The sequence below is a fragment of the Mandrillus leucophaeus genome, unplaced genomic scaffold, assembly GCF_000951045.1.
Source record: "Mandrillus leucophaeus isolate KB7577 unplaced genomic scaffold, Mleu.le_1.0 Scaffold232, whole genome shotgun sequence".
Classification (NCBI taxonomy): domain Eukaryota; kingdom Metazoa; phylum Chordata; class Mammalia; order Primates; family Cercopithecidae; genus Mandrillus; species Mandrillus leucophaeus.
The window spans coordinates 2,093,433-2,115,330 of NW_012102388.1; the positions used below are offsets into that span (position 1 = coordinate 2,093,433).

A 21,898-nucleotide genomic window follows, 5' to 3' on the forward strand; every position below is an offset into this window, starting at 1 on the left:
GTTGCCCAAGTAGCTGGGATTACGAGCATGTGCCACCATGTCTCGCTATTTTTTTTATTTTTTTATTTTTTGTACAGTTGAGGTCTTACTTGGTTGCCCAGGCTGGTCTCAAACTCCTGGCTTCAAGCGACCTTCCCATCTCAGCCTCCCGAATTGTGGATTGTTTGTTTTCTTACTGTTGAATTTTAAGAGTTTTTGGGTATATTTTGGGTAATAGTCCTTTATCATGTCTTTTGCAAATATTTTCTCCCCATCTGTGGCTTGTCTTTGACAGTGTCTTTCACAGAGCAGACATTTCTAGTTGTAAGGAAGTCCAGCTTGTCAATTATTTCTTTCATGAATTGTGCCTTTGGTGTTGGATCTAATAAACCATCACTAAACCCAAGGTCATCTAGATGTTTTTCCTATGTTATCTTCTAGGGGTTTTATGGTTTTGCATTTTATTTTAGACCTATAGCCCATTTTGAACTAATTTTTATGACAGGTTTAAGATTTTTTTTTTTTTTTGAGATGGTGTTTGGCTCTTGTTGTCCAGGCTGGAGTGCAATGGGGTGATCTCGGCTCACTGCAACCGCTGCCTCCCAGGTTCAAGCAATTCTTCCTGCCTCAGCCTCCTGAGTAGCTGGGATTACAGATGCCTGCCACCATGCCCAGCTAATTTTTTGTATTTTTAGCAGAGACAGGGTTTTGCCATGTTGGCTAGGCTGGTCTCGAACTTCTGACTTCAGGTGATCCACCTGCCTCGGCCTCCCAAAGTGCTGCTGGGGTTACAGGCGTCAGCCACCGCGCCCGGCCAAGATTCTCTCTTTTTTTTTGAATGTGGATATTCAGTTGTTGCAGCACAATTTGTTGAAAAGACTCTGTCTGTTCCATTGTACTGCCTTTTCTCCTTTGTCAAAAATTGGTCGACTGTATTTTTATTGGTCTATCTCTGGGCTGTCTATTCTGTCCCACAGATCTATTCTTCTGTTTTTTTCCAATGCCACACTGTCTTGACTACTGTAACTTTTTACAGTAAATCTTGAAATTGGGTAGTGTTGTTCCTCCAATGTTGTTTCTCTCCTTCAATATTGTATCGGCTATTCTGGCTCTCTTCCTCTCCGTAGTTTATCAATATCCACAAAATAACCTGATGAGATTTTGATTGGGATTGTGTTGAAGATATAGATCAATTTGGGAAGAACTGACATCTTCACAACATTGAGTCTTTCTATCCATGAATATGGAATATCTCTCTGTTTATGTAGTTCTTGTTTAATTTCTTTCATCAGAGTTATATAGTTTTCTTCATATATTGCTTATAAATGTATTGTTAAAATATATGTATTTCTTTTTCCTTTTTTGGCACCAATGACAATGGTAATGTGTTTTTTAATTGTAAATTCGACTTATTTGTTGCTGGCAGATGGAGAGCAATTGACTTGTATATTAACTTTGTAGCCTGTAATCTTGCTATGCTCACTCATTAGTTTCAGCTTTTTTGTTGATTCTTTTGGATTTTCTACATAGACAATCATATCATCTGTGAATAAATATATTTTTATTGCATCCTTCCCAATATGTATATTCTTATTTCCTTTTTTTGCCTTATTGCATTAGTTAGGCCTTTCAGTACAATGTTAAAAAGGAGTGGTAAGAGGGGACATCCTTGCCTTGCTCCCGACCATTTTTTTCTTAACTGAGCTTATGGTCTGATTGGTTGGCTCTTGTGTCCTGGCATTTTTCAAATATTTTAATCACACTTGCTTGTGGGCATTTAAATTTGTAACTACTATGTTAAAATAACAAGGAGTCTCCTTGAACTGCTTTTGGAATTTAGGGCATAGGGATAAAAAGATACTGTCTTTCCTGTGCTCCAAAGGACTGGGGAAAGTCAGGTCTGTGTGATACCTTGTGAGAATCCCGTGCACGGGGAGCTCATTCCCACAGCACTCAGCAGGGCGGTCTTCACTCTTTTCCAGGCCCCTATTGGACTCATGTCCTATTTACATGGAAATCCAAGGAAGGCCTGAAAGTCTACGTCAACGGGACCCTGAACACCTCTGACCCGAGTGGAAAAGTGTCTCGTGACTATGGAGAGTCCAATGTCAACCTCGTGATAGGGTCTGAGCAGGATCAGGCCAAGTGTTATGAGAACGGCGCTTTTGATGAGTTCATCATCTGGGAGCGGGCCCTGACTCCGGATGAGATCGCCATGTACTTCACTGCTGCCATTGGTCAGTGAGTGTGAAGGGCTGGGGCAGATCTGCTGTCTGTTCCCAGGGTATCTGCCTCCTTTCTCCCCACTCTCCTGTTACAGCTATCAGCACTGTAGACATGAGATGTGTCCTAATGAACCTTGTAAACACAGTTGTGTGTTAGAACACCTGTTCCCTGAGACAGACGAGTTAATAATTTACTGGAGATGCTCTGAGATGAATATTGTTTTGTTGATCATCACGGGGTTTCAAGGTATATGTGGCGGAGGATTATAGAAGGCTTTGGATAGCAAATATTCCAGGTCCATTAGTGATTTTGATCAACAAATGTTAGCTGTGTGCCTCCCAGGGGCTATACTCTGATGGGTCCTTGGAAAACCCCCAAGATACCTCTTCCTACTCAACACAGGGCAATTGTTCAGGGCAGGGACCTGTGGGTAGGTGGACTGGAGTTCAAATATTCATTGTGCCATAATGAGCCATGAGATTTTGGGAAGTCATTTTTAAAAATTGAGGTCAAATCCATATAACATAAACATAACCATTTAAACATGAACAATTCAGTAGCACTTGGTACATTCACAGCGCTGTGCAGCTGCCACCTCTACCTGGTTTGGAAACATTTTCATCCTCCCAACAGGAAACCCCGTACCCAGGGAGCACAGTCACTCCCCGTCTTCCCCTCCCCCAGACTCTGGCAACCACTAATCTACTTTCTGTCTTTACCTATTCCGGAGATTCCACATACATGGAAATGTGTAATGTATAACCTTTTGGTCTTAATCTCTCAGCTTTTTTTTGCTCTGTTAAATGGATAAAAATACGACTGCTCCCTCTCTGGGGGTGGTGTTAGGATAATAAAATGAGAAAAGGTCTGTAAGGTCATTAGCACAATGCCTGGCATATGGCAAGAATCCAAGGGCTCCTAGCTGTTTTTAAAATCAATATTCACCTTCCCCCTACAATTCCATTTTCATTTTGTCCACAAGTGAATGCACCATTTTTTCCCCACTGGGTTTCTTTATTTCCACATAAAATAATCTGCTAAAAAATGACAGCCCCCATGTAGGCATTCAGGCACCCAGCACAGCGGGTGTCAGGACCGGAAGAGAAAGGCCTGAGTTCCAGACGCTGCCTGCTCTCGTTCCGCTTCTGACATTGAGTCCCTCAGTTGTTAGGACTCTGTTGATTGTATGAGAGAAAACTCGATTCAAAATAACTTTAGCCAAGAAAGGCATGTGTTTCTTTTTCATTTCTTGCAATGGGAGCTCCAGGGGAAACTCTGGTTCAGAACTGGTTTGGTCCAGGTGCTCACATGATGTCAGTGGCAATCTCTGCGTTTGACCTTGCCCTCTTTTGTGTTAGCCTCCTCCTGGTGCCAAGGTGGCTGTCATGCTTCTAGGGTTGCATCCTCAGCCCTCAGCAGCCTCTGTGGAAAAAAGGGAGCTTTTTTCTCTTATCACCTCCCATGCTGGGGCTGGGCAGGACTCACTTTGGCTCACATTGATCCATGCACCTTCCATGAGTCATTTTCTGCGTCTGGGTGTGCAGAATATGCTGACTGGCTTCGGTCTGGGTGGTAGTCCCCCACCCTCAGCCCCCTTGAAATGACAGTGAGGTCAGCCTTATCCAGAACATGTGGAGGAGAGGGGACTCCCAGGGGACAATCAGGGACGCTGGTCTCAGAAGGAACAGATGCTGTGTGGGCAAAACAGCCTGTGTCCACTACAGCTTTAGACATTTACATCTTCCAGCTTCCACCCAGGAAAACAGAATGCATTCCCTCTCCCAGCACTGACAGAGGGCAAATTATAGTGTCCTTCAGAAGAAAAAAAAGGGATCAATCTACTGCATTTTATTGCCTAGGGTTTAGAGTTGTCACTTTGAAACCAAGTTATCACTTGTATTTATGTTATGAAAAGCCTCAGACAAATCCTGCCCTCCTGACAGTTTACTTGTTTTAGTAACACTGGAAAGAGGGGCCCTTGTTTCTGGTTCTTGTTCTTGTCAGAGCAAACTCTCTTCGCCAGAACCGGAACTGAACCAGACCTGGATCTACCAGAATCCCACCTCACCTGGTGACCTGGTCCTGAAGACAAGGCATATGATGTAAAGCATGTATAGGAAAATGGCTCTTAAAGTCCCTGGAAAGCCTGTGTGGGGCCCAGTGTACCACTGCTCGGTGAGTCCAACACAGCCGAGTTCAGGGCAGCCATGCAGAGTGACAACGGGAACTGAAATCTAGCCTGCTCCCAGCCAGGCCGGGCCTCAGTGGGGACATGGCCACACAAGTAGGTAGAAGTCTTTCTTCACATGAAGATCTGTCTGCATTTGAAGCCGTGCTGGGGCTGTAGGTGCCCAGAGGGGGTCTTTTTCTGAGTGATCTGGCCAGAGGGGACACCCTCCTCTAATCTCATGAGCCAGAGCTGGCACCATTTGTTGACCGGTCTGTCCAGGTGTGGTGGCCTTTCCTGATACAAAGGCACAGTGCTGACCGTCTGTCACCCTGGCCAGGTGTCCCCTCTCCCCCACCACTGGAATGGACAGCAGCTCTTTCTGTAGAGGAGGAAGGAGGTTGTGTTCAGAGCCGTGCAATCTGAAAGCGTGTGTCTTTGGGCCCTGGAAGCACACTCAGCACGTGGGAACTGGGACTGACTGAGGACCTGGCAGATTCTCATTTTCATTCCAGTCTCCGTGGTCATTGCTTGCAAGGGTGGGCAGGATTGCTGGACCGATTTTCACCATCCCTCACTCTGCTTTGTGGGCACACACTAGTTAAATGTGAGTTTGACGTGACTCCTCTGTAACTCATTGGCACCTGAGGAGTGAATGTCACTCTAACTTGGAGAACAGAGTGATGCTGGGGTCCAGTTCTCTCGGCAGCGTCACACCTTCTGCGTTCACCAGCGGCCCAACCCCACCCAAACCCAAGGGCTCAGTCACTCCTGCAGCCAGCCAGGGGTGATGATGTCATTTCCTCAGCTCATCCAAAGCAACTTCAAGAGATTTTCCGAAAATGAAGTAGAATATCTGGTTAAGTCTGTGTTCTCATCAGGAAATAGCAGGATTAGAAATAGTTGGGGGTGAACAGGCAGAGAACAGCAAATCTTGGCTTAGTCTTCAATCTTAAATGTCTTTATTGTTTGTAATTATTCATCATTAACCCCATGCGGGCTGAGTGCAAAGGATAGCTGGAATCCTTGGGCTGGAAGGGGCCCAGGAAGACAGTTTTCCCCACTGCTTTACTGGGGCCTATTCTCACCTCATCGATCTCGGAGGAGGCGCTCTCAGGGCTCCTGTCTGTGCTGGCCCAGCGAGTTGCAGCCCTCCTCATTTTATTTCCAACCAGTCTGGATGCAATTGAAATCTATTTATTTTGGTTCTTTATTTATTTGAAATCGGTAATCCTTGTACAAAATCATCTTTTGATATGCTGACTTGCACGAAGGGTGTTCAAAAGCGATTGAGAATACAAATAGAAAAGTAATGTGACCTGGGAAAATCCATACGGCTGACCCATTCAGCTGATTTCTTAGTCCATAATTTATCTCCAGCAACATTCCGACTCAAAACGTTCTCAGCCTCTCTTCCACGTGTCTGAAGCCGGTGCATTTTTAATGAGGACAGGTCTTCCTTGTGGTAAAAAAAGTGACCATGTTTTAGTCCTTAATCCAGCATTATTTTTTCCAGGAAAGCATGCTTTATTGTCTTCAACGCTGCCAAGCCTCTCCGTGACACCCACAGCAAGCCCCATGGTGAGCAGATGCGTCTTCCTTGGCACCCGCCCCCCCCCCCACCCCCGGCTGACATCCTTCTGCTTGGGCTGTTTGCTGGGAGAGAGAAAATTCCATCAGGTGTCTGGGCTCTTTGTGATCGGCAGTACATTGTCTGGGAAGAAATAACAAATGGAGGCGAAGCCAACTGCAGTACTAATTCTTGGTGCTAAGAGTGACTGAGGGGAAAACTCTCAGTTCCTGCCACCAGGAGCCTCAGGTGCCCAAAAGGAAATGCCGTGGGCGCTGTGGGCCATGGGCTCCATGAGTGGGGAGTGAGGAACCTGCCCCGCTTGGCTTCTCTTTGTGCCCTTTTCGTTTGATGTGAGAGGAAAAGCTTAATTCATAGAGAAAAATTCTTGTCTGGAATTAGTGTTTGTAATCAAAGAACTGTCCTTTCTTGAGAATGTTAATATAATAGTGAGTGCATGACTCTGACCTATCTGCTTGGGTTCAAATCCAAGCTGTACCATTTATTTTTGTGTAAGTCTCTCTGTGCTTAGTTTCATCCATCAAATGGGGACTTATTTCATAAGGTTGTTGTGAGGATGAAATGTTAATACAAGCAAAATATTCACAAAAGTGTGAGGTACATAGTAGAAGCTGTATTACTATCATGGTATAAAAACATTTGACCAGCTGGATGTGGTGACTGCGCCTGTAGTCCCAGCTGCTCAGAAGGCTGAGGCAGGAGAATTGCTTGAGTCCAGCCTGGGCAACATAGTGAAACCCCATCTCTATAAATAAAAAAAGAGGAGCCAGGCACAGTTGCTCATGCCTGTAAGCCCAGCAATTTGGGAGACTGAGACAGGAGGATCACTTGAGATCCGGAGCTCAAGACCAGCCTGGCCAACATGGTGAAACCCTGTCTCTACTAAAAATACAAAAATTTAGCCAGGCATGGTGATGCATGCCTATAGTCTCAGCTACTTGGCAGGCTGAGGCAAGAGAATCGCTTGAACCCAGGAGGCAGAGGCTGCAGTGAGCCGAGATAGGCAGAGGCTGCAGTGAGCCGAGATTGTACCACTGCACTCCAGCCTGGGTAACACAGCAAGACTCCATCTCAAAATAAAAAAAAAAAAAAAAAAAAGCAGGAACTTTTACTTAAAAGTTTGGGTTTCAGGCTTCTCATGAATGACCAGCTGGTGTGGCCCTTCTGGCCAGCTCTGGACAGCTCAGTGGAGCCTCCCTTAGGGGCACTTGAGTCTTTGCTGTGGTTTCCCAATGCCCAACCTGCCTGGTCCCCCCCTGTGCAGCCACCTGGCCCCTGTGGGTGTGTGGGTTGGCGACTCCTAGTCTAAATAAACTCTGCTACCTCCTGGCAACAGGTAAAAGATGGAGGGGCCTCACTGGCAGATCCAGCCATGGGGCGTGGACCACAGCCTGTGCACAGTGGGAATCCCCAAAGCTATCTAAACACTTAGAGAATGCAACATTTATGGCATTAAAATCGATATGCTTTCTCTTTTTACTCCTCCAAATAGTTTCCAGGTGAAGGCAGAGGGTGGATCGTGGGCTCTCGTGGCCTTGCTGTCTTCTGTTTCAGGGCTAGGGCTTATCTTGGTGAATGCAAAGACAGAAGGGGTTTTGAGACTGGCTCACCTTGAAAGCATAGCATATGGGTTAGGAGCAGGGTATATGGAGCCCCACCACCGCATTGACCTTTGATCTGCAGTTACTCTGTGGCCTTGGTCAAGTGACATAACATCTCTGCTTCACTTGGCTCCTCTGAGATGTGGAGGAAATAATGACAGCGCCCACTTCATCAGGGATAAGTGGGTTCCTATGTGCACAGAACAGTGCTGGGTACACTTTTCAAGTGTTCTCAGTTCTTATTGATTTCCTTGCTGAAGTCATACCCAAAGAAGCACATGCAGAGAAATGTGTTCAGGGACTTGAGACATCTTGGAATGGCGGGAGGTTGCCGTCAGCTTTTCTGTCCACATAAGAGAAGTTAGACTTCTTAGATTTCATTCATTCATCATTCATTCATTCATTCATCATCCATTCATTCATTCATTCATAGAACATGCTAGATTCTGGGGATTCAGGATGACCAAGTGCGACTACTCCCTGCTTTCAAGAGGCTCAGGGTTGAGGGAGTGATGGCAGGTCACGGAGTCTGAGAGGGCCTTGAAAGGGAACCACATGGAGCTGCAGGACTCAGCAGTTCTGGAGTCAGAGACCTGACTTTGACCCCAGCTCCACCACTCCCGGCTGTGTGTCCGTGGGCAGGTTATTTAACCTCAGCACACCTGCTTGCCCACTGTGACATGGGGACAATGAGATCACCCACATCTCTCAGGTGCTTCTGGCTGGGAGCTACAGAGCCCTTTGCTTAGCGGACTTGGACTTCAGGCCGTGTACTTGCTTCAGGCAACAGGAAGCCCAGAGGTGGGAATCCTAGGATTCACTCACTCAGTCTTCACTCACTGCAGGGGCTGGATAGGCACCGCTACAATTCTCTCCCCACTCGGCCCCTTTCTCGCCCAGCTGCAGGTCCCCAGCACCCTCGCCTTACCCTAGAACATCCAGAAGGGAAAGAATGAGTCAGAGGACTCCCTACCAGACAGAGGGAAATGTTTCCCATGGTTCCCTTTGCTGAGACCCCCCCTTCAAATCTCACTGGCCAGAGCTGGGCCACATGACCATACCTGGACCAATCACTAACCAAGGGGAGTGTGATTGGCCACTGGCTCAGCCAATCATGAAGGAGCTCTAGGGTGTGGCCAAAGGCTGTCCAGTGTGGGTGCACTTCCGGGCTCTGAAGGGAAGGGTCCTCGGGGTGTTGGGTGGAAAGAGTGGGTGTAGACAAGCTGGAAGGTCCTTATGCATGTACGCACAGGAGCGGGTGTGAGACACCGAGACAGAGCTTGGTATGCAGTAAGTGCTTTATAAATACTAACACTCTTGTTTTTATTGAGATGGGCTACCAGGGGTCACTGTGACAAGCGGTGCCTTCTATGCGGTTAGCACTTAATAAACGCTCACACTTCGGGCACTAGTGCTCTGCCTCTAGCTAAGGTATGCAGTCGGGGCTTAATGCCCACTCTGGGCACCGGCGCCCCCTCCCCTCTTGCCGTGGTACACAGTCAGCGCTCAATAAACACCCACTCTGGGCATGGGCGCCCACCCCTCTGACTAGCCATGGGTACCCTGAAGCATCCTCAGGAACGTGCAGCAGACACTTAGCAGGCTCCCTCTGTGTTTCCGGGTGTCTCGGGAAGGAGGGAGTCCAAGCGAGGATTAATTAATTAGACGAATGTTGATTAAACACCCACTTGTGTGTGGGTTGCTTCATTAATTATAAAATGGATGGCTTAATGAGCCACAGTTGCATTCTCATGAGTGGGTTCACTGATGACTTTATTAATTGAGCACATCGTGCAGCCTCCGCTCTCTGCCAGCTGCTGGGCTTGGTGCTGGGGATGTGTGATGGATATGCCGGGTATTGCCCCTGCCCTCGTGGGGCTTGTGGCCTAGGGCGTGTCCAGTTCTCTGGAAAGCTGCCTGTGGGGTGCTGGTCCTAAAGGTCACCCCTCAGCATCTTGTAGAAGTGTGTGTCCTGCCCTAGGGCAGGCCTGGAGCCACTGTGGCCCACCGCCTGCCTGGCCCTGTGATCTCTTCATCACTGGCTAGAAGGGTCTATCTCACACCTGACACTGTAGTGGCAGCAGTTAACTGTGTCATTGTGGCCCACACCACCCAGCAGGTCACTGAACTGAGTGTGATACAAGTTGCTTTCTTTCTTTCTTTCTTTTTTTTTTTTTTTTTTTTTTTTGAGACAGAGTCTCGCCCTGTCACCCAGATTGGAGTGTAGTGGCATGATCTTGGTTCACTGCAACCTCCGCCTTCTGAGTTCAATCGATTCTCCTGCCTCAGCCTCTCAAGTAGCTAGGACTACAGGCGTGCCCCACTATACCTGACCAATTTTTGTATTTTTAGTTGAGGTGGGGTCTCACTATGTTTCCCAGGCTGGTCTTGAACTCCTGACCTCAAATGATCCACCTGTCTCGGCCTCCCAAAGTGCTGGGATTACAGGTGTGAGCCACTGTACCTGGCCCCATTCTACAAGTTTCTATGGTGTCCTGGCTTCTCACCTGTCCACTAGCAGCTGGACAGGAAAATGGCAAGGAATCATTTCCTGTATTGTACCATGAGGTGCTGATTAGCTACATGTGGCTCGTCCAACTAGAGACGTGCTGTGACTGTAAGATGCACACTGGATTTCTAAAACTTTGTGCAAAGAAAAGGGAAATATCTAATTAGTGATTTCCTATGGATTCTGTATTGAAATGATAATATTTTAGGTTTTTGAGCTAAGTAAAATACATTATTAAAATTAATTTTACCTTTTTTTTCCTACTTCTTAAAAGGTGCTGGCTGCTAGAAAATTTAAAATGGTAAATGTGGCCCATATTATGTTTCTATGTGACAGACTGCTCTGGATCAAGAGTCAGCAGACTATGGCCCTTGAGCCAAATCTGGTCCATTGCTTGCTTTTGTAAATAAAGTTTTATTCATGCATGCCCATTTGTTTGCGTATTGTCTGCGGCTGCTTTTGCACTGCCATGGCAGAGTTGAGTGTTTGTGACACAGGGCATGGCCCTTGAGGCCTGACCTCGTTCCTGTGTGACCCTTTAAGAAGTTTGCTGCCCCTGCTCCAGCTCAGTGAAGACAGGATGGTGGTTATCCCCTACTTCATTAATACTTCAGGCCTTGCACTCTAAGGTCTCAAAAAATATTTATCTCAGAAAGATAAATGAATGAACGATGAGTTTTGATGATGTGTTCTCTAAGTATTTAGCGTCTCAGAGTGTGGAAGAAGGTGAGTATTCTGGAGATGGCGGTTAGCGAAATATGGGAGATTTTGGTCAGCCTCTAAGTTTAATTTTGGCGCTGATAGTTGGAGACACACAGTGAAGAGCGTGTGTGAATAATGCAGATGAGTGGAACGGATGTGAGGGTGTGAGGCAGTGGGGATGGCGGGGTCTGGAGTGGGCTGGGGACACATCTACTAAGGTGGTGCCACTCGGCTGTGGTCAATTATGGTTTTATGGGAATGTGGGCTGGGGGGTGTCCAAGCTTCTGCTTTTTTCAAAAGAAGTAGAAAATCCATGTGTTCTCATTTAAATTGCCTGATTAGGAAGCAGTAGAAATTAATTTCATTGTTTCCTTAGAATAATAGTGAGCTGAACCAAACATGGTTTTAAGGTGACCTGACCAAAGGCCCAAGTAGCTTCTGTTTTCTGGACCAAGTAGGTCATTTTCAGTTAACACAAGTGCTTCCACATCAGTTTGCTTACTCACCCCAAGAAAGGCACGTCCAGTAGGCCATGGTTTTCCCATGCGTCTCTCCACTCCACAGGCTTTCGCCGAGGGCCTGCCATGTCCCCCAGGCGCTGTGCTGGGGCCCCTCCCGCCGCTGAGCAGTGTTCATTTTGATGTTCCAGTGCTGGTCACTGACTTGACAGGGCTGCCACAGGAGCACATAAGAGAACGTCCATAAAAGGGCTTTGTAACATGTCACATGGTCCATGACTCAGCTATTTTTGTTGACTGCTGTGCGTAAAACTGAACTGGTGGTTGATAGCGACGCATTGGAAGGTGTGGGGAAAACTGAGGGTCTTCAAGTTTGTCGCTTAAGGACTGGTGCTGAGCAGTGTCATTTTGTCCACCCTTAGACCTTCTTAAAAGCCGTGGGAGAGGTCCTTCTATTGCCTGGTTGGATTGCTGTGTCAGAGGTAAGAGAAAAGAACATGGCCGGTTGTGGTGGCTCACGCCTGTAATCCCAGCACTTTGGGAGGCCAAGGCGGGTGGATCACTTGAGGTCAGGAGTTCAAGACCAGCCTGGCCAACATGGCAAAACCCTGTCTACTAAAAGTACAAAAATTAGCCGGGCATGGTGGTGGGCACCTGTAGTCCCAACTACTCGGGAGGCTGAGGCCGGAGAATTGCTTGAACCTGGGAGGCGGAGGTTGCAGTGAGCCGAGATTGTGCCCCTGCACTCCAGCCTGGGCAACAGAGTGAGACTGTCTCAAAAAAAAAAAAAAAAAGAGAGAGAGAGAGAAAAGAACATTTTGATCTTCAAAACGTATGTGCCTTGGGAACCATTTTGTCATCCTAGAAGTGGCATAATATGGCCCAGTTCACATCCATAAAAAGAATAATGTGTCTCCCAGTCCTGACATCTGGGATAAAAGAGCTCATTTTGAGTAGATGTGCAACTGATTCAGAATGCTTTGTCCTCTAAGGCAAAAGAAATGCATATGTGTCAGTAATGTGGTAGTGTCCTAAACATGGAAGAAGGATGGAAGAAGGAAATGATGTTTTTTTCCCCCATGAGAAATGTGTATTTGGTTCATCTTGGTCATTTTATATAATATGTACTTTTTTTTTGTACCATCACATCATTCTTGAATGATAATAGCTTTTCATGTTAAAAGCCACTGTATTTAGTAAGAAAAAGGAGAACACGTGACAATATGTACTTCATGATTAAGGTGCCAAAAATGCTTCTCTTGTTCTCGGTACTCAAAATAGCTAGAAAGGAGAATGAAATAATTTTTCCTTTATTTCTTAAAATAACTATTGATTGTACTTATTTAAAAAGAAAACAAGTAAATAGTTGTGGAGAAGTTAGAAAATGCAGATAATAAAAAACATAAAAATCACTTCAAATCCTAAAACTGTGAGATTATTAACACTCTTGTATATTTCCTTATAGTCTAGTTTTCAATTCACTTATAGATATATGTATTCAACAAATATATTGTATGTTTGATTTAATTTGTTTTTCCTTAATTATGTCAATAACACTTTCCAATGATATTAAGTATTCACCTGCAACTTTGTATTAGTCAGGACAGGCCGGGGTGTGCTGCAGTAACAAATAGATCCCCACATCTCAGTGACTCAGCACAGTAGAAATTTACTTCTCCCCCATGCAAAGTCCAGAGTGGGTCAGAGGAGCCTCTTCTCCACCCAGATACTCAGGGATCCTGGCTCCATCTGTCTTCTGGTGCTGGCTTCTCAACATGTGGTTTCCAAGGTTGCCAGGCAGGGCCAGAGAACGCTGAGGAGGACTCTTAACTGTCTTGGCCCAGAAGGGTCCCAGCCACACCACCATGATATTAAAGTGCTCATTCTCCTAAACCCCGATATTATTTAAAAATGTTTGCCAGTTTGAGAGGCAGAAGTGGCATTTTATTCTGTCATTATTAATAAGATTGCGTTAGAGTTTACATTTGATAAACTTTTGTTTGAATAACTTCAAGTGGAATGAGATTAGGTTTAATATTGGCAAAGGGAGAAAAAAAGGCTCAAGAATGTAAGATGGATACAGTCTTACCCAGAAACCAATTCCTTTTTAAAAGGTACTACTGTTTTCATGATTTCAAGGGGACTTTGTGTCCAAAGCTGCAGGCTGGGAACACCCAGAGGACAGCCAACAGAAGATCCAGACAGACGTATTTTGTGCACGATTTTGAATTAACTGCTTTTGAATGCAAAATATGCAAATCTGTTATAAGATGTGAATACCCAGGAAACTGTCCAGACTCAGGCAGGGTCCAGTATGCATTACAGAGAACACGTGAATCGGTCTCTACCCCACATGCATGCCAGAAACTGCATGCCAGAAACACAGACTTCCATGTGCTTAACTGGGCCTGGTGACTGAAATCAGACCATGGGCCTAAAAGCAAATGGCTAAAATTGGCCTCAGCATTCTATTTCCAACTCATGGGGCTCTCCTGGAGTGCATGTTTGTGGGAGAATGCTGAGGACTTAGCAGCATGCAGGTTCTTCCCCAGAAAGGCGGGAAGAAGAGAAGCAGTGAAGGCAGAGCTCAGTGGCCCAGCTCAGCGGGGCTTAAGAGAGGCCTCTCCCTTGGTGACGCGTGTCTGAGGATGCGGGCAGTCAGCCCGAGAGCGGACGCGTGCACTGAGCTTTGAGCACCGGGCCCTGCACTGTCCACAGATTCAGGTGCCCGGGGGGACCCCCTGCTTTCTTGGGGGCAGTGTCTACCAGGATCCTCTGCTCTGCAACTCAGAAAGAAAAGAGGGCTCTTGGAGTAGAAAGCAAGCCCCTGGGAAGTGGAGGCAGCGGGAAGCAGCTTGGGGTGCTGGCACCTCAGAAGCAGCCACCCTTCACGGAGAAGGGGACAGAGCTGCTGGTGTCCCCATGCCAGAGTGGACCTGGGGGGTGATCAGCCCCTCCTTGTGAAGCACAGGGAGGCAGGGGGAGGATCTGGGATGTGCTGAGGGTTCCTCTGTGAGTTCAGGGAGGTGGCAGGACCAGGAGTCGGGTCCCTTCAGTCCCCGTGTCTAAGTGTAGAAACGCAGGAGCCAGCAATGGCTGGGGTGATGGGTCCACCCGGGCTGTGTCCGTGCTCCGTGAGCTCAGTTGGGCGTGTGGCTTCCATGTGGTCCCCTCCTGATCCATGGGAAGGGGCAGTTGTGTGACTTCTTCCTCCCTCGTGGCCGACGTGGGGAAGCTTGATTTTGTGTGCTTGGTGCACCTGCCTGGTCCCCCGGCTGAGTGGGGTGGATTTTCATGGCTCCTGGTTCTTGTGTTGCTGCAGGACAGCGCCGTGGTACTGAGTCTCATCCACACTATTGACACCGTCACGGGCCACATTTCCTACAACCTGCATGCCAGCACGCCCCAGGTCACCATGGAGGGCTCCTCTGCCGTGGCAGGTAGCTGTCGCTTGTAAGGGTGAGCCACATGGCAGGGGCGGGGGCTGGAGGCTGCGGAAAACTGCCTTTTTACACCCTTAGCAGAGAGCCATGCTCTGTCTCCCTGACTGCTCTGTCTCCCGCAAACCACATTTGGAAGGAAAACCCGTGGTCAGATCAGGGCAGGAGTGATCGGCCATGTGCAGACAGGGCTCATAAGCCTTTCCCAGTGACTTGGGAGCCAAGCTCCTGCCCTGGGGTGATGGTCTCAGTTCAGAGCGGGAGGCAGAAGCAGCAGTGCCAGCAAGAGTCTATGGTATGAAAGGGGCGGCCTCAGGTTTCTGGACTTGGCTTGCTCTCAACGGCGCTGCGGGATAATTGTCACAGTTGTCTAATTGTAGAGGCAGAGGTGATGACCTTTCGATTTTAAAAGTCTTCACCTGCAGTGTATTATCGTGCTGATACTTCCCTGCAAGAGCCAAGCTGGGGAACATGCGCTGAAGCTGCCTGGGTTAATTTAGCGGCAGTTTGTCAGCCCAGACCTCTCTCTCTGGGCCATGTTGCCCTCGCCTGCTGCACTTGGGGAGGAGCCGATGTCACGGCATCGCTGAGCACAGCCCATCCTTGCACCGGCCTTGAGAGCCGGGGGCTGTGCCGGGGCGGAGGGCGCCCCAGGTGAGGAGCCGTGCCTGGGCCGGAACACTGAGCCTCTCCGTGGCAATCACTGCCTGGGCTCTTCATTTCTTTTTCCTTTTTTTTTTTTTTTTTTTTTTTGAGGTCATGCTTTCTAAAGGTAATTATACTTTCGGTGGGGAGCTTGTCCTGTCAAAAAAGAAAAGCAGATGGGGTTTTGCAGATGGGGTTTTGCAGTCCGATTTCCTGCAGCCTGTGAGCTCTCTGACGGGACTTCCGCTCTCTCGCTGCTTCCACCGCAGAGTTTTCCGTGGCCAAAGTCCTGCCCAAGACCGTGAATTCCTCGCATTACCGCTTCCCGGCCCACGGGCAGAGCTTCATCCAGATCCCGCACGAGGCCTTCCACAGCCGCGGTGAGTGTGACTGCGCCGGACTCCCTTCCCGGGCGGCTTCCACAAGTCTTTCTGAAGAGTCCCCAGGCTTTGGTGGGTGCCCACCGCGCCAGTGAGCTGCGGGGCTCCCCAGGGCCGCCTGCGGTGCTCCCCCGGACTGCCTGTCCTGTCCTGTCCTGCAGGAGAGGGGCTCTGGTCAGCCGTTCTCAAAGCGTGTCCTCGGGCCACCCTCATGGCCACACTTGAGAGGTTCCTTAGTGATGCTAATGCTCTGCCCTCTCCAGGCCCCTGAACTGGAATTTGGGGTGGGCTCTGGAAGCATCTAAACCTGCTCGCCTGGTGAATCCGGCCCACTGGGAAGTCATCCTCCCTACATCCTCCTAAATTGGCACACGCCTGATGAGCTGAAGAGAAAAAGATGGGGCCACCTCCCCTCCCTGCTCAGGTAGCTGTGGGCCAGGTGAGGGGTTCATCCCTTCAGGAACCTGGGGTTCCACTCCTGTGTGGACCCAAGTTGAGTCACATAATAAAAATTGAGAGGCTCAGGGGACCTCCTGCCTCTGACCAGGGAGCACCGTTGGGAGCCCAGACGGCCCTGGCCATTTTTTGCTACAATGACTGTCACCGTGTCTGGTTCCTGGAAAGCGAATAGGACTCTGCAGACATCTCCTTCCTCTCCTTCCCTCCCTGGGGACCTCAGGCAAACGGGAGAGCCTCGGATTTTTGCCCCTGTCACCCTGGCCAGAGGCCACGCCTCCTTCCCAGGGTTCTGTCTTAGGGGTGGGGACCAGGACAGCCCTGATCAGACACCTCCCTCTGCAGTGGGGAGCCTGCCTCTGCACCTGCCACCATCTTGATTGTCTGTAGGAAAGTTGCCCTGACTGGTTCTGTGCCCTGTCCTCACCTAGCGTGATGTCAGGTGTGCCCTGCTCCTAGGGCAGAGGCAGGGATGTCCCTACCCCAGAAGCCAAGGGAAGGGCCCAGGGACGATGCCACCTTCCACCAGCATCAGCAGGGAGGGCCCAGGGATGGTGCCGACATCCACCAGCATCTCCTGGCCACGTGAGCTGCTGGGAGTGCCCTGATTTCCAATCCTGGCAGAGCCATGGCCGAGCCATGGAGTGAAACAGCAAGAGCACATGTGACTTGCTTCGTGGCTGGATATAATAGAGGGGTGGCCAGGCGAAGGCATACAGGTGTCCCTGTGGCTGCTGCCCCTTGAAAACCTGCATTCTGCCTCACTCAGTGGTCCCCTAAATCCTTCGCGTGCCAAGGGCAGACGGTACACACTTGTGGGGCAAGGCTGGAGGCTGGCACTGCCCCCCGTTGGCTCACAGGGGCCTTCTCCCTGCAGGGGCTCTGAGATCCATGTGATGCCCTGGGTGAGCCTGGCTCTCCTGGGGAGTTTCAGCCTCCGTGTGTCTGGAGCTGGCTCAGGGGATGGAGCAGGGAGCCGCTGTCACGCTGCTGAGTTGCCGCAGTCTTTGTCCTTACAAATTCTGCCCCAGTGTCCTTCACTTCCTTCTCCCCAGAGGGTTCTTGGGAGTGAGGGGCGGCACCACGCACAGCGGGGTGAGGGGCTTTGTGTGTTTCTGCCCGTGGCCTGGAACACTGACGGCGCCTGCCCTTCTGCTCTCTCTGCAGCCTGGACCACCGTCGTGGGTCTGCTGTACCACAGCATGCACTACTACCTGAACAACATCTGGCCCGCCCACACCAAGTGAGTTTCGGGGGTGCCCAGCTCAGGGGCGTGGGTGTGTGTGGGTTTGCGGGGTGCCTGGCCACAGGGATGCCCGCCTCACACACGGTCACACCCATGCACAACACTGCTTGAGAACTCAGGACACGACTGCCGGGCGCTTCACCACTCAGGCAAGGAAACGTGCAGCGTTTTGAAGGCCACACAGGAACTGCAGGCCTGGGGCCTGGGCTGGCCGAGTGGAGGGCAGGAGCACAGGCTAGGAAACTGCAGGCCTGGGCCTGGGCTGGCGGAGTGGAGATCAGAAGCACAGGCTAGCAGACCCTACCCACCCGCCTCGACCAAATGGTGTGACCTTGGGCAAGGGACTTAACCTCTCTGAGCCTCAGTTTCCACTGCTGTGGAATGGAAGACAACAGACCTGCCCGTGTCAGTCATGGGCAAACATGTAGATGGACAAAACCATCTCACACCAGTTTAAGTGGAAGGCCAGGAAACTGAGGGCTCGGGGACTGAGAAGGGAGGAGCAGGTGGGCTTCAGGCATGGCTGGACCCAGGGACCCCAAGGATGCCGTCTAGACCTGCTCTGTCTATCCCCTGCCTCTGCTGTCCTCCAGACAGGCCCCCTCCATAGGAGCAGAGCTCGCTCCTGCAGCATCGGTTCAAGTAGGTTTGGGTCCTGAGAACCCAGAAGGAGAGCAAGGAGGGTGGGGACCGCCAGGGAGACAGGGAGGGTGGGGAGGACGAGGGAAATGAGGAGGGAGGGGAGGGTGTGCCTCTTTCCTGAGGAGTGGAGTCGTAATTTTGTGATCTGGAGGTACACCGTCTTCTGGGTCGGATTTCTCTGGGAAAGCCTGCATGCTCACCAGTTTCCTCCAACGAAAGAAAGTGGGGGACCCGCCACTCTTTATGTGTGATTTCCAAAATTCTTCAGGAAAATGGTCAAAGAAAAATACAATCTAATTTCCTCAAAAAGATGCCATCTCAGTTGTTTGGGAAATCTTTCCAAGACAGTGAATGAAAAGTTGACCCTTGCTTGGGCTCTGCTGCTGAAGTTTCCACCGTGAAACTGGCCTTGCCGTGAAATGTATGAGACACGCATTTGTGAGGCGTTGCTGTGCCTTGTGCGGCCACAGTGAGGACCCGCGTGGGAGAGGAGAGTGGCATCGTGCCACGGCCCACAACTTCACAAAGGCGGGAGGATTGCTTCCAGACGCAGGGTGCACACATTTCGGGGGCAATTCGCTGTGAGCACCAGAATCTGACTCCAGCCAGGTGTCAGCCAGCTCTTTCATGAGGGGCCAGCTTGTAAATTGCCTTGGCTTTCCAGAACTCTGCCCTCGCAGGGTGAAGGCAGCCAGAAACTACGTGGGGGAACGGGGGAGTGGCTGTCTTCCAATACAGCTTTATTTACAAAACCAGGCAGCCAGCCCAAGAGCTGCAGTTTGCAGACCTTTGCCAGACCTTCCATTAGATCAGCGCTGGCAGGGACGGGCAGAGGAGAGGCTGGGGGGCCTGTTCTGGGAGCCCTCAGCGCTGGCAGGGACGGGCAGAGGAGAGGCTAGGGGGCCTGTTCTGGGAGCCCACAGCCTTGAGGATGGAAGACAGTCTGTCTTGCCTGTCCCCAGGGCCTCAGCCTTCACTCCCTCTGCTGTCCTCATGGCCCCAGGTGTCTGCAGAGAGGACACTGGAGCACCAGGATTCAGGCCACTGTGTCCCAGAACAATGCAGCTAACTCTGACTTCCCCCTGCAAGCCGAGGGCCTGGAAATCAGACAGGCAAAGTCATCCCTGGTTCGTCAGCACTGACACCAGCCCCACAAGTTCCATCAGCAGCACATTTGTGTGCTGAAGCCAAAACAGAATTGCCGTGCAGCGATGGAACATGTTTTTCATTTGCAGTCAAGTTGGATCTTCAGCTCAGGTGGAGTTCTCTTCAGCACTTAGTGCAAAGATGCCTTGTCATCAAAATTAACCTGGAAAAAAATCATCCAGGCGGCTCCTCCAGTAAAGTCTCTGTACTTGTTACAATCTATCCGGTGGCAGAAAAGGTGGACGGAAGTGGAGGGGACGAAGAGTTTGGTTCACAGAATAGACTCGGACCCAGACTCCTGCCTCTCCCTCCCGCAGGTGGCCTCCTTAGCTGTGTGACCCTAGGCAAGTAACTTGAGCCTGGAGGCCTGTGTTCTCCTCTTAAAACAGGAGTAATAATATCACTGATTTCTGAGGGTTGCCAGGAGGACTGAATGAGTTAATGGTGTAAGTAGGGCTTGGTATTCTTAAACATGACATACAAGTGCCTGCTTTTGCGATTTTGTAAGCTGATTGGGCATTTGCACCATTTTGCCTTTGAGGTAATTATCAAATCCTAGGCACGATGAGAAGCAGGTTAGTGCAGCCAGCATGCGGGCAGTGTGTGTATGTGCGGGCGTATGCCGGGTTTCTGCCAGCCTGCAGTGGACTTCCCTCCGTCTTTGCCTTTTATTGTGCGCTGTCATCCTCATACGTCCGCAGTGTGTCGTGAGGATGAAAGGATGCTTTGGTGCCGTAGTGTCCTTTAATTTCCTCTCCAGGGACGAGGGTGAGGGTCTAAGTCAGTGTGTGAGTCTCAGTGCACAAAAGGTGGGGCCTAGGCCGGAAGGAACTTCTGTCTCCACAGCCAGCCCCCAGGCAGACCATTCCAGGGCTCGTGTGATGACTGCGGGGACGACATCTGACTACCCACGGCCAGGTGGGGCCTTAGCTGCTTCCTGCCAGGCTAAGCCCCCTAGGCTCCTTTGAGTCTGTGCCCCTAGGCTCCTTTGAGTCTCACTCGCTGCCTGGCCCCGTAATGATGGAGACTGTTCCGCTTTCATGGTGCTGTGGCTGGGCCTGGCCAGCACCCGGACGGCCGGTTCCTCCAGGTGGATGGGGCTGAGACTGGCCTGCTCCCACTCCTCCTGTGAAGATGGAAGCCACAGCCCACAGAGGGAAGGGCCTCTCCCCAGGCTGTGAGAGACTCATAGGTGCTCGAGAAAGATGAGTGGGGGGCGGACCTGGCTCAGTGTGTGTCCTTAGTCACTATAGAGTAACACAGAGCATGGATGGAACCGGTAGGTCACAGTTCTGCAGCCCTCAGTGCAGTAACTGACCCAGGCAGAAGCCATCAGTGGATGTGCACGCCAGCGGGAGCAGAGTTGCGGGGACAGGACCTCACGGACCTGCAGAGTCCTTGCTGTCACCAGGTAGGAGGCTGCCTGGTAATGGGGATGTCTGCCGCACCCCTGCAGCCAGGTGGCCACACTCAACATTATCGATGTGGGACACGTTGTGGGCCCGTGTCTCTTGCTGTCACGTCATAGGGAGACATCCGTGCCTCCTATGGCATACTCCTGTCATGCATGGCCTGACGCCCCTCACGAGGAAGCAGGTAGACACACCTGAACTGAGGGATGTTGTGTGCTGCTGTGGTTTGGATTGCAAGGGAGAAGTTGGGCAGTTCCAGGTTGGGGGAGACGAAAGAGGTTTGAGCCTGAGCTAATGCACGTTCCTGGGTTGAGAGAAGTGGAGTTCTGGAGGACGTGAGTGATGGTGTGGGGTGTGTGCAGTTGACTCTGGGCTGTGCATTAGAGTATCTTGTGGGGTCCTCGTTAAAGTTCTGAGTGTGATCATTGTATGATGGTTATGTAGGAGGCAGTCTCCATTTTTAGGAGACACGTGGTAGAGATGGAGTATGTTGTGATGCCTGCAACAGACCGCTAGTGCTTCAGCAGAAAGGAAACGTGCATGTGTGCATGTATTTGTGTGGTGTGTGTGTGCACACAGATGTATGTGCTTGTGTGGTGTATGTGCGTTATGTGTGCACATATGTGCATGTGTGTTGTGTGTGCTGTGGGCATGCAAATGCGCGTGTATGCATTTGTGTGTTGTATGTGTGTACATGTGAGTGTGTGTGTACATGTGTGGTATGTGTGTATGCCTGCCTGTGTGTGGTGTGTGTGTGTCAAGTGTGAGCGTGACCGTGCCGGATAAAGTGAACATGGCAGATGATAAGAGCTGAGAGTGTAGGTGAAGCATATTCGTTGCACTGTTTTCTGGCAAATTTCCTGCAGGTCTGGCTATTTAACAGTCCATAGCTGTGTGGTTCCTGGCATGGGCAGGAATCGTGGCTGTTGCAGTCCTTTCTGAAAGGCCCTGGCTGCAGTACTGCTCAGAACAGAGAATGTCGTCACCCGGGCAGCATCGGCGCTGAGGAAGTCGCCTGTTACCCTCGGTGCTCTCTCCTTCTGCCGTTTGCGTCAGTCAGGAGCTCAGGTCTCCTTCAATAGTTCACCGTCACCCAAGATCACACTCACAGATGCCGCCATGTGCCGCCTTGTTCGCAAGATTTGGAGTTTCCTTCACACTGTGTTCCCAGGGTGGCGTGGAATTCTCGTGCCGAGGGAGGGTGAGAAGCAGCGTGTGATGGATGGGTGAGGGGACTCCTCGAGCACACACAATCACATGTTATCAAGTAGTTCCTTTACGCTGGAATATGTTCATTT

General features: G+C 50.1%; 1 protein-coding gene across 1 annotated transcript in view; it reads left to right on the forward strand.

Annotated features, from left to right (window-relative positions):
- Positions 1 to 21,898, forward strand: part of ADGRD1 (adhesion G protein-coupled receptor D1) — a 212,557-nt gene that overhangs the window by 37,905 nt on the left and 152,754 nt on the right. The window contains exons 7-14 of the mRNA XM_011981953.1: positions 1,962 to 2,216; positions 5,889 to 6,077; positions 6,183 to 6,246; positions 8,742 to 8,847; positions 11,656 to 11,715; positions 14,556 to 14,673; positions 15,588 to 15,698; positions 17,322 to 17,397. Coding sequence (XP_011837343.1) covers positions 1,962 to 2,216; positions 5,889 to 6,077; positions 6,183 to 6,246; positions 8,742 to 8,847; positions 11,656 to 11,715; positions 14,556 to 14,673; positions 15,588 to 15,698; positions 17,322 to 17,397 — 979 coding nt within the window. The remainder of the gene's footprint in view (positions 1 to 1,961; positions 2,217 to 5,888; positions 6,078 to 6,182; positions 6,247 to 8,741; positions 8,848 to 11,655; positions 11,716 to 14,555; positions 14,674 to 15,587; positions 15,699 to 17,321; positions 17,398 to 21,898) is intronic.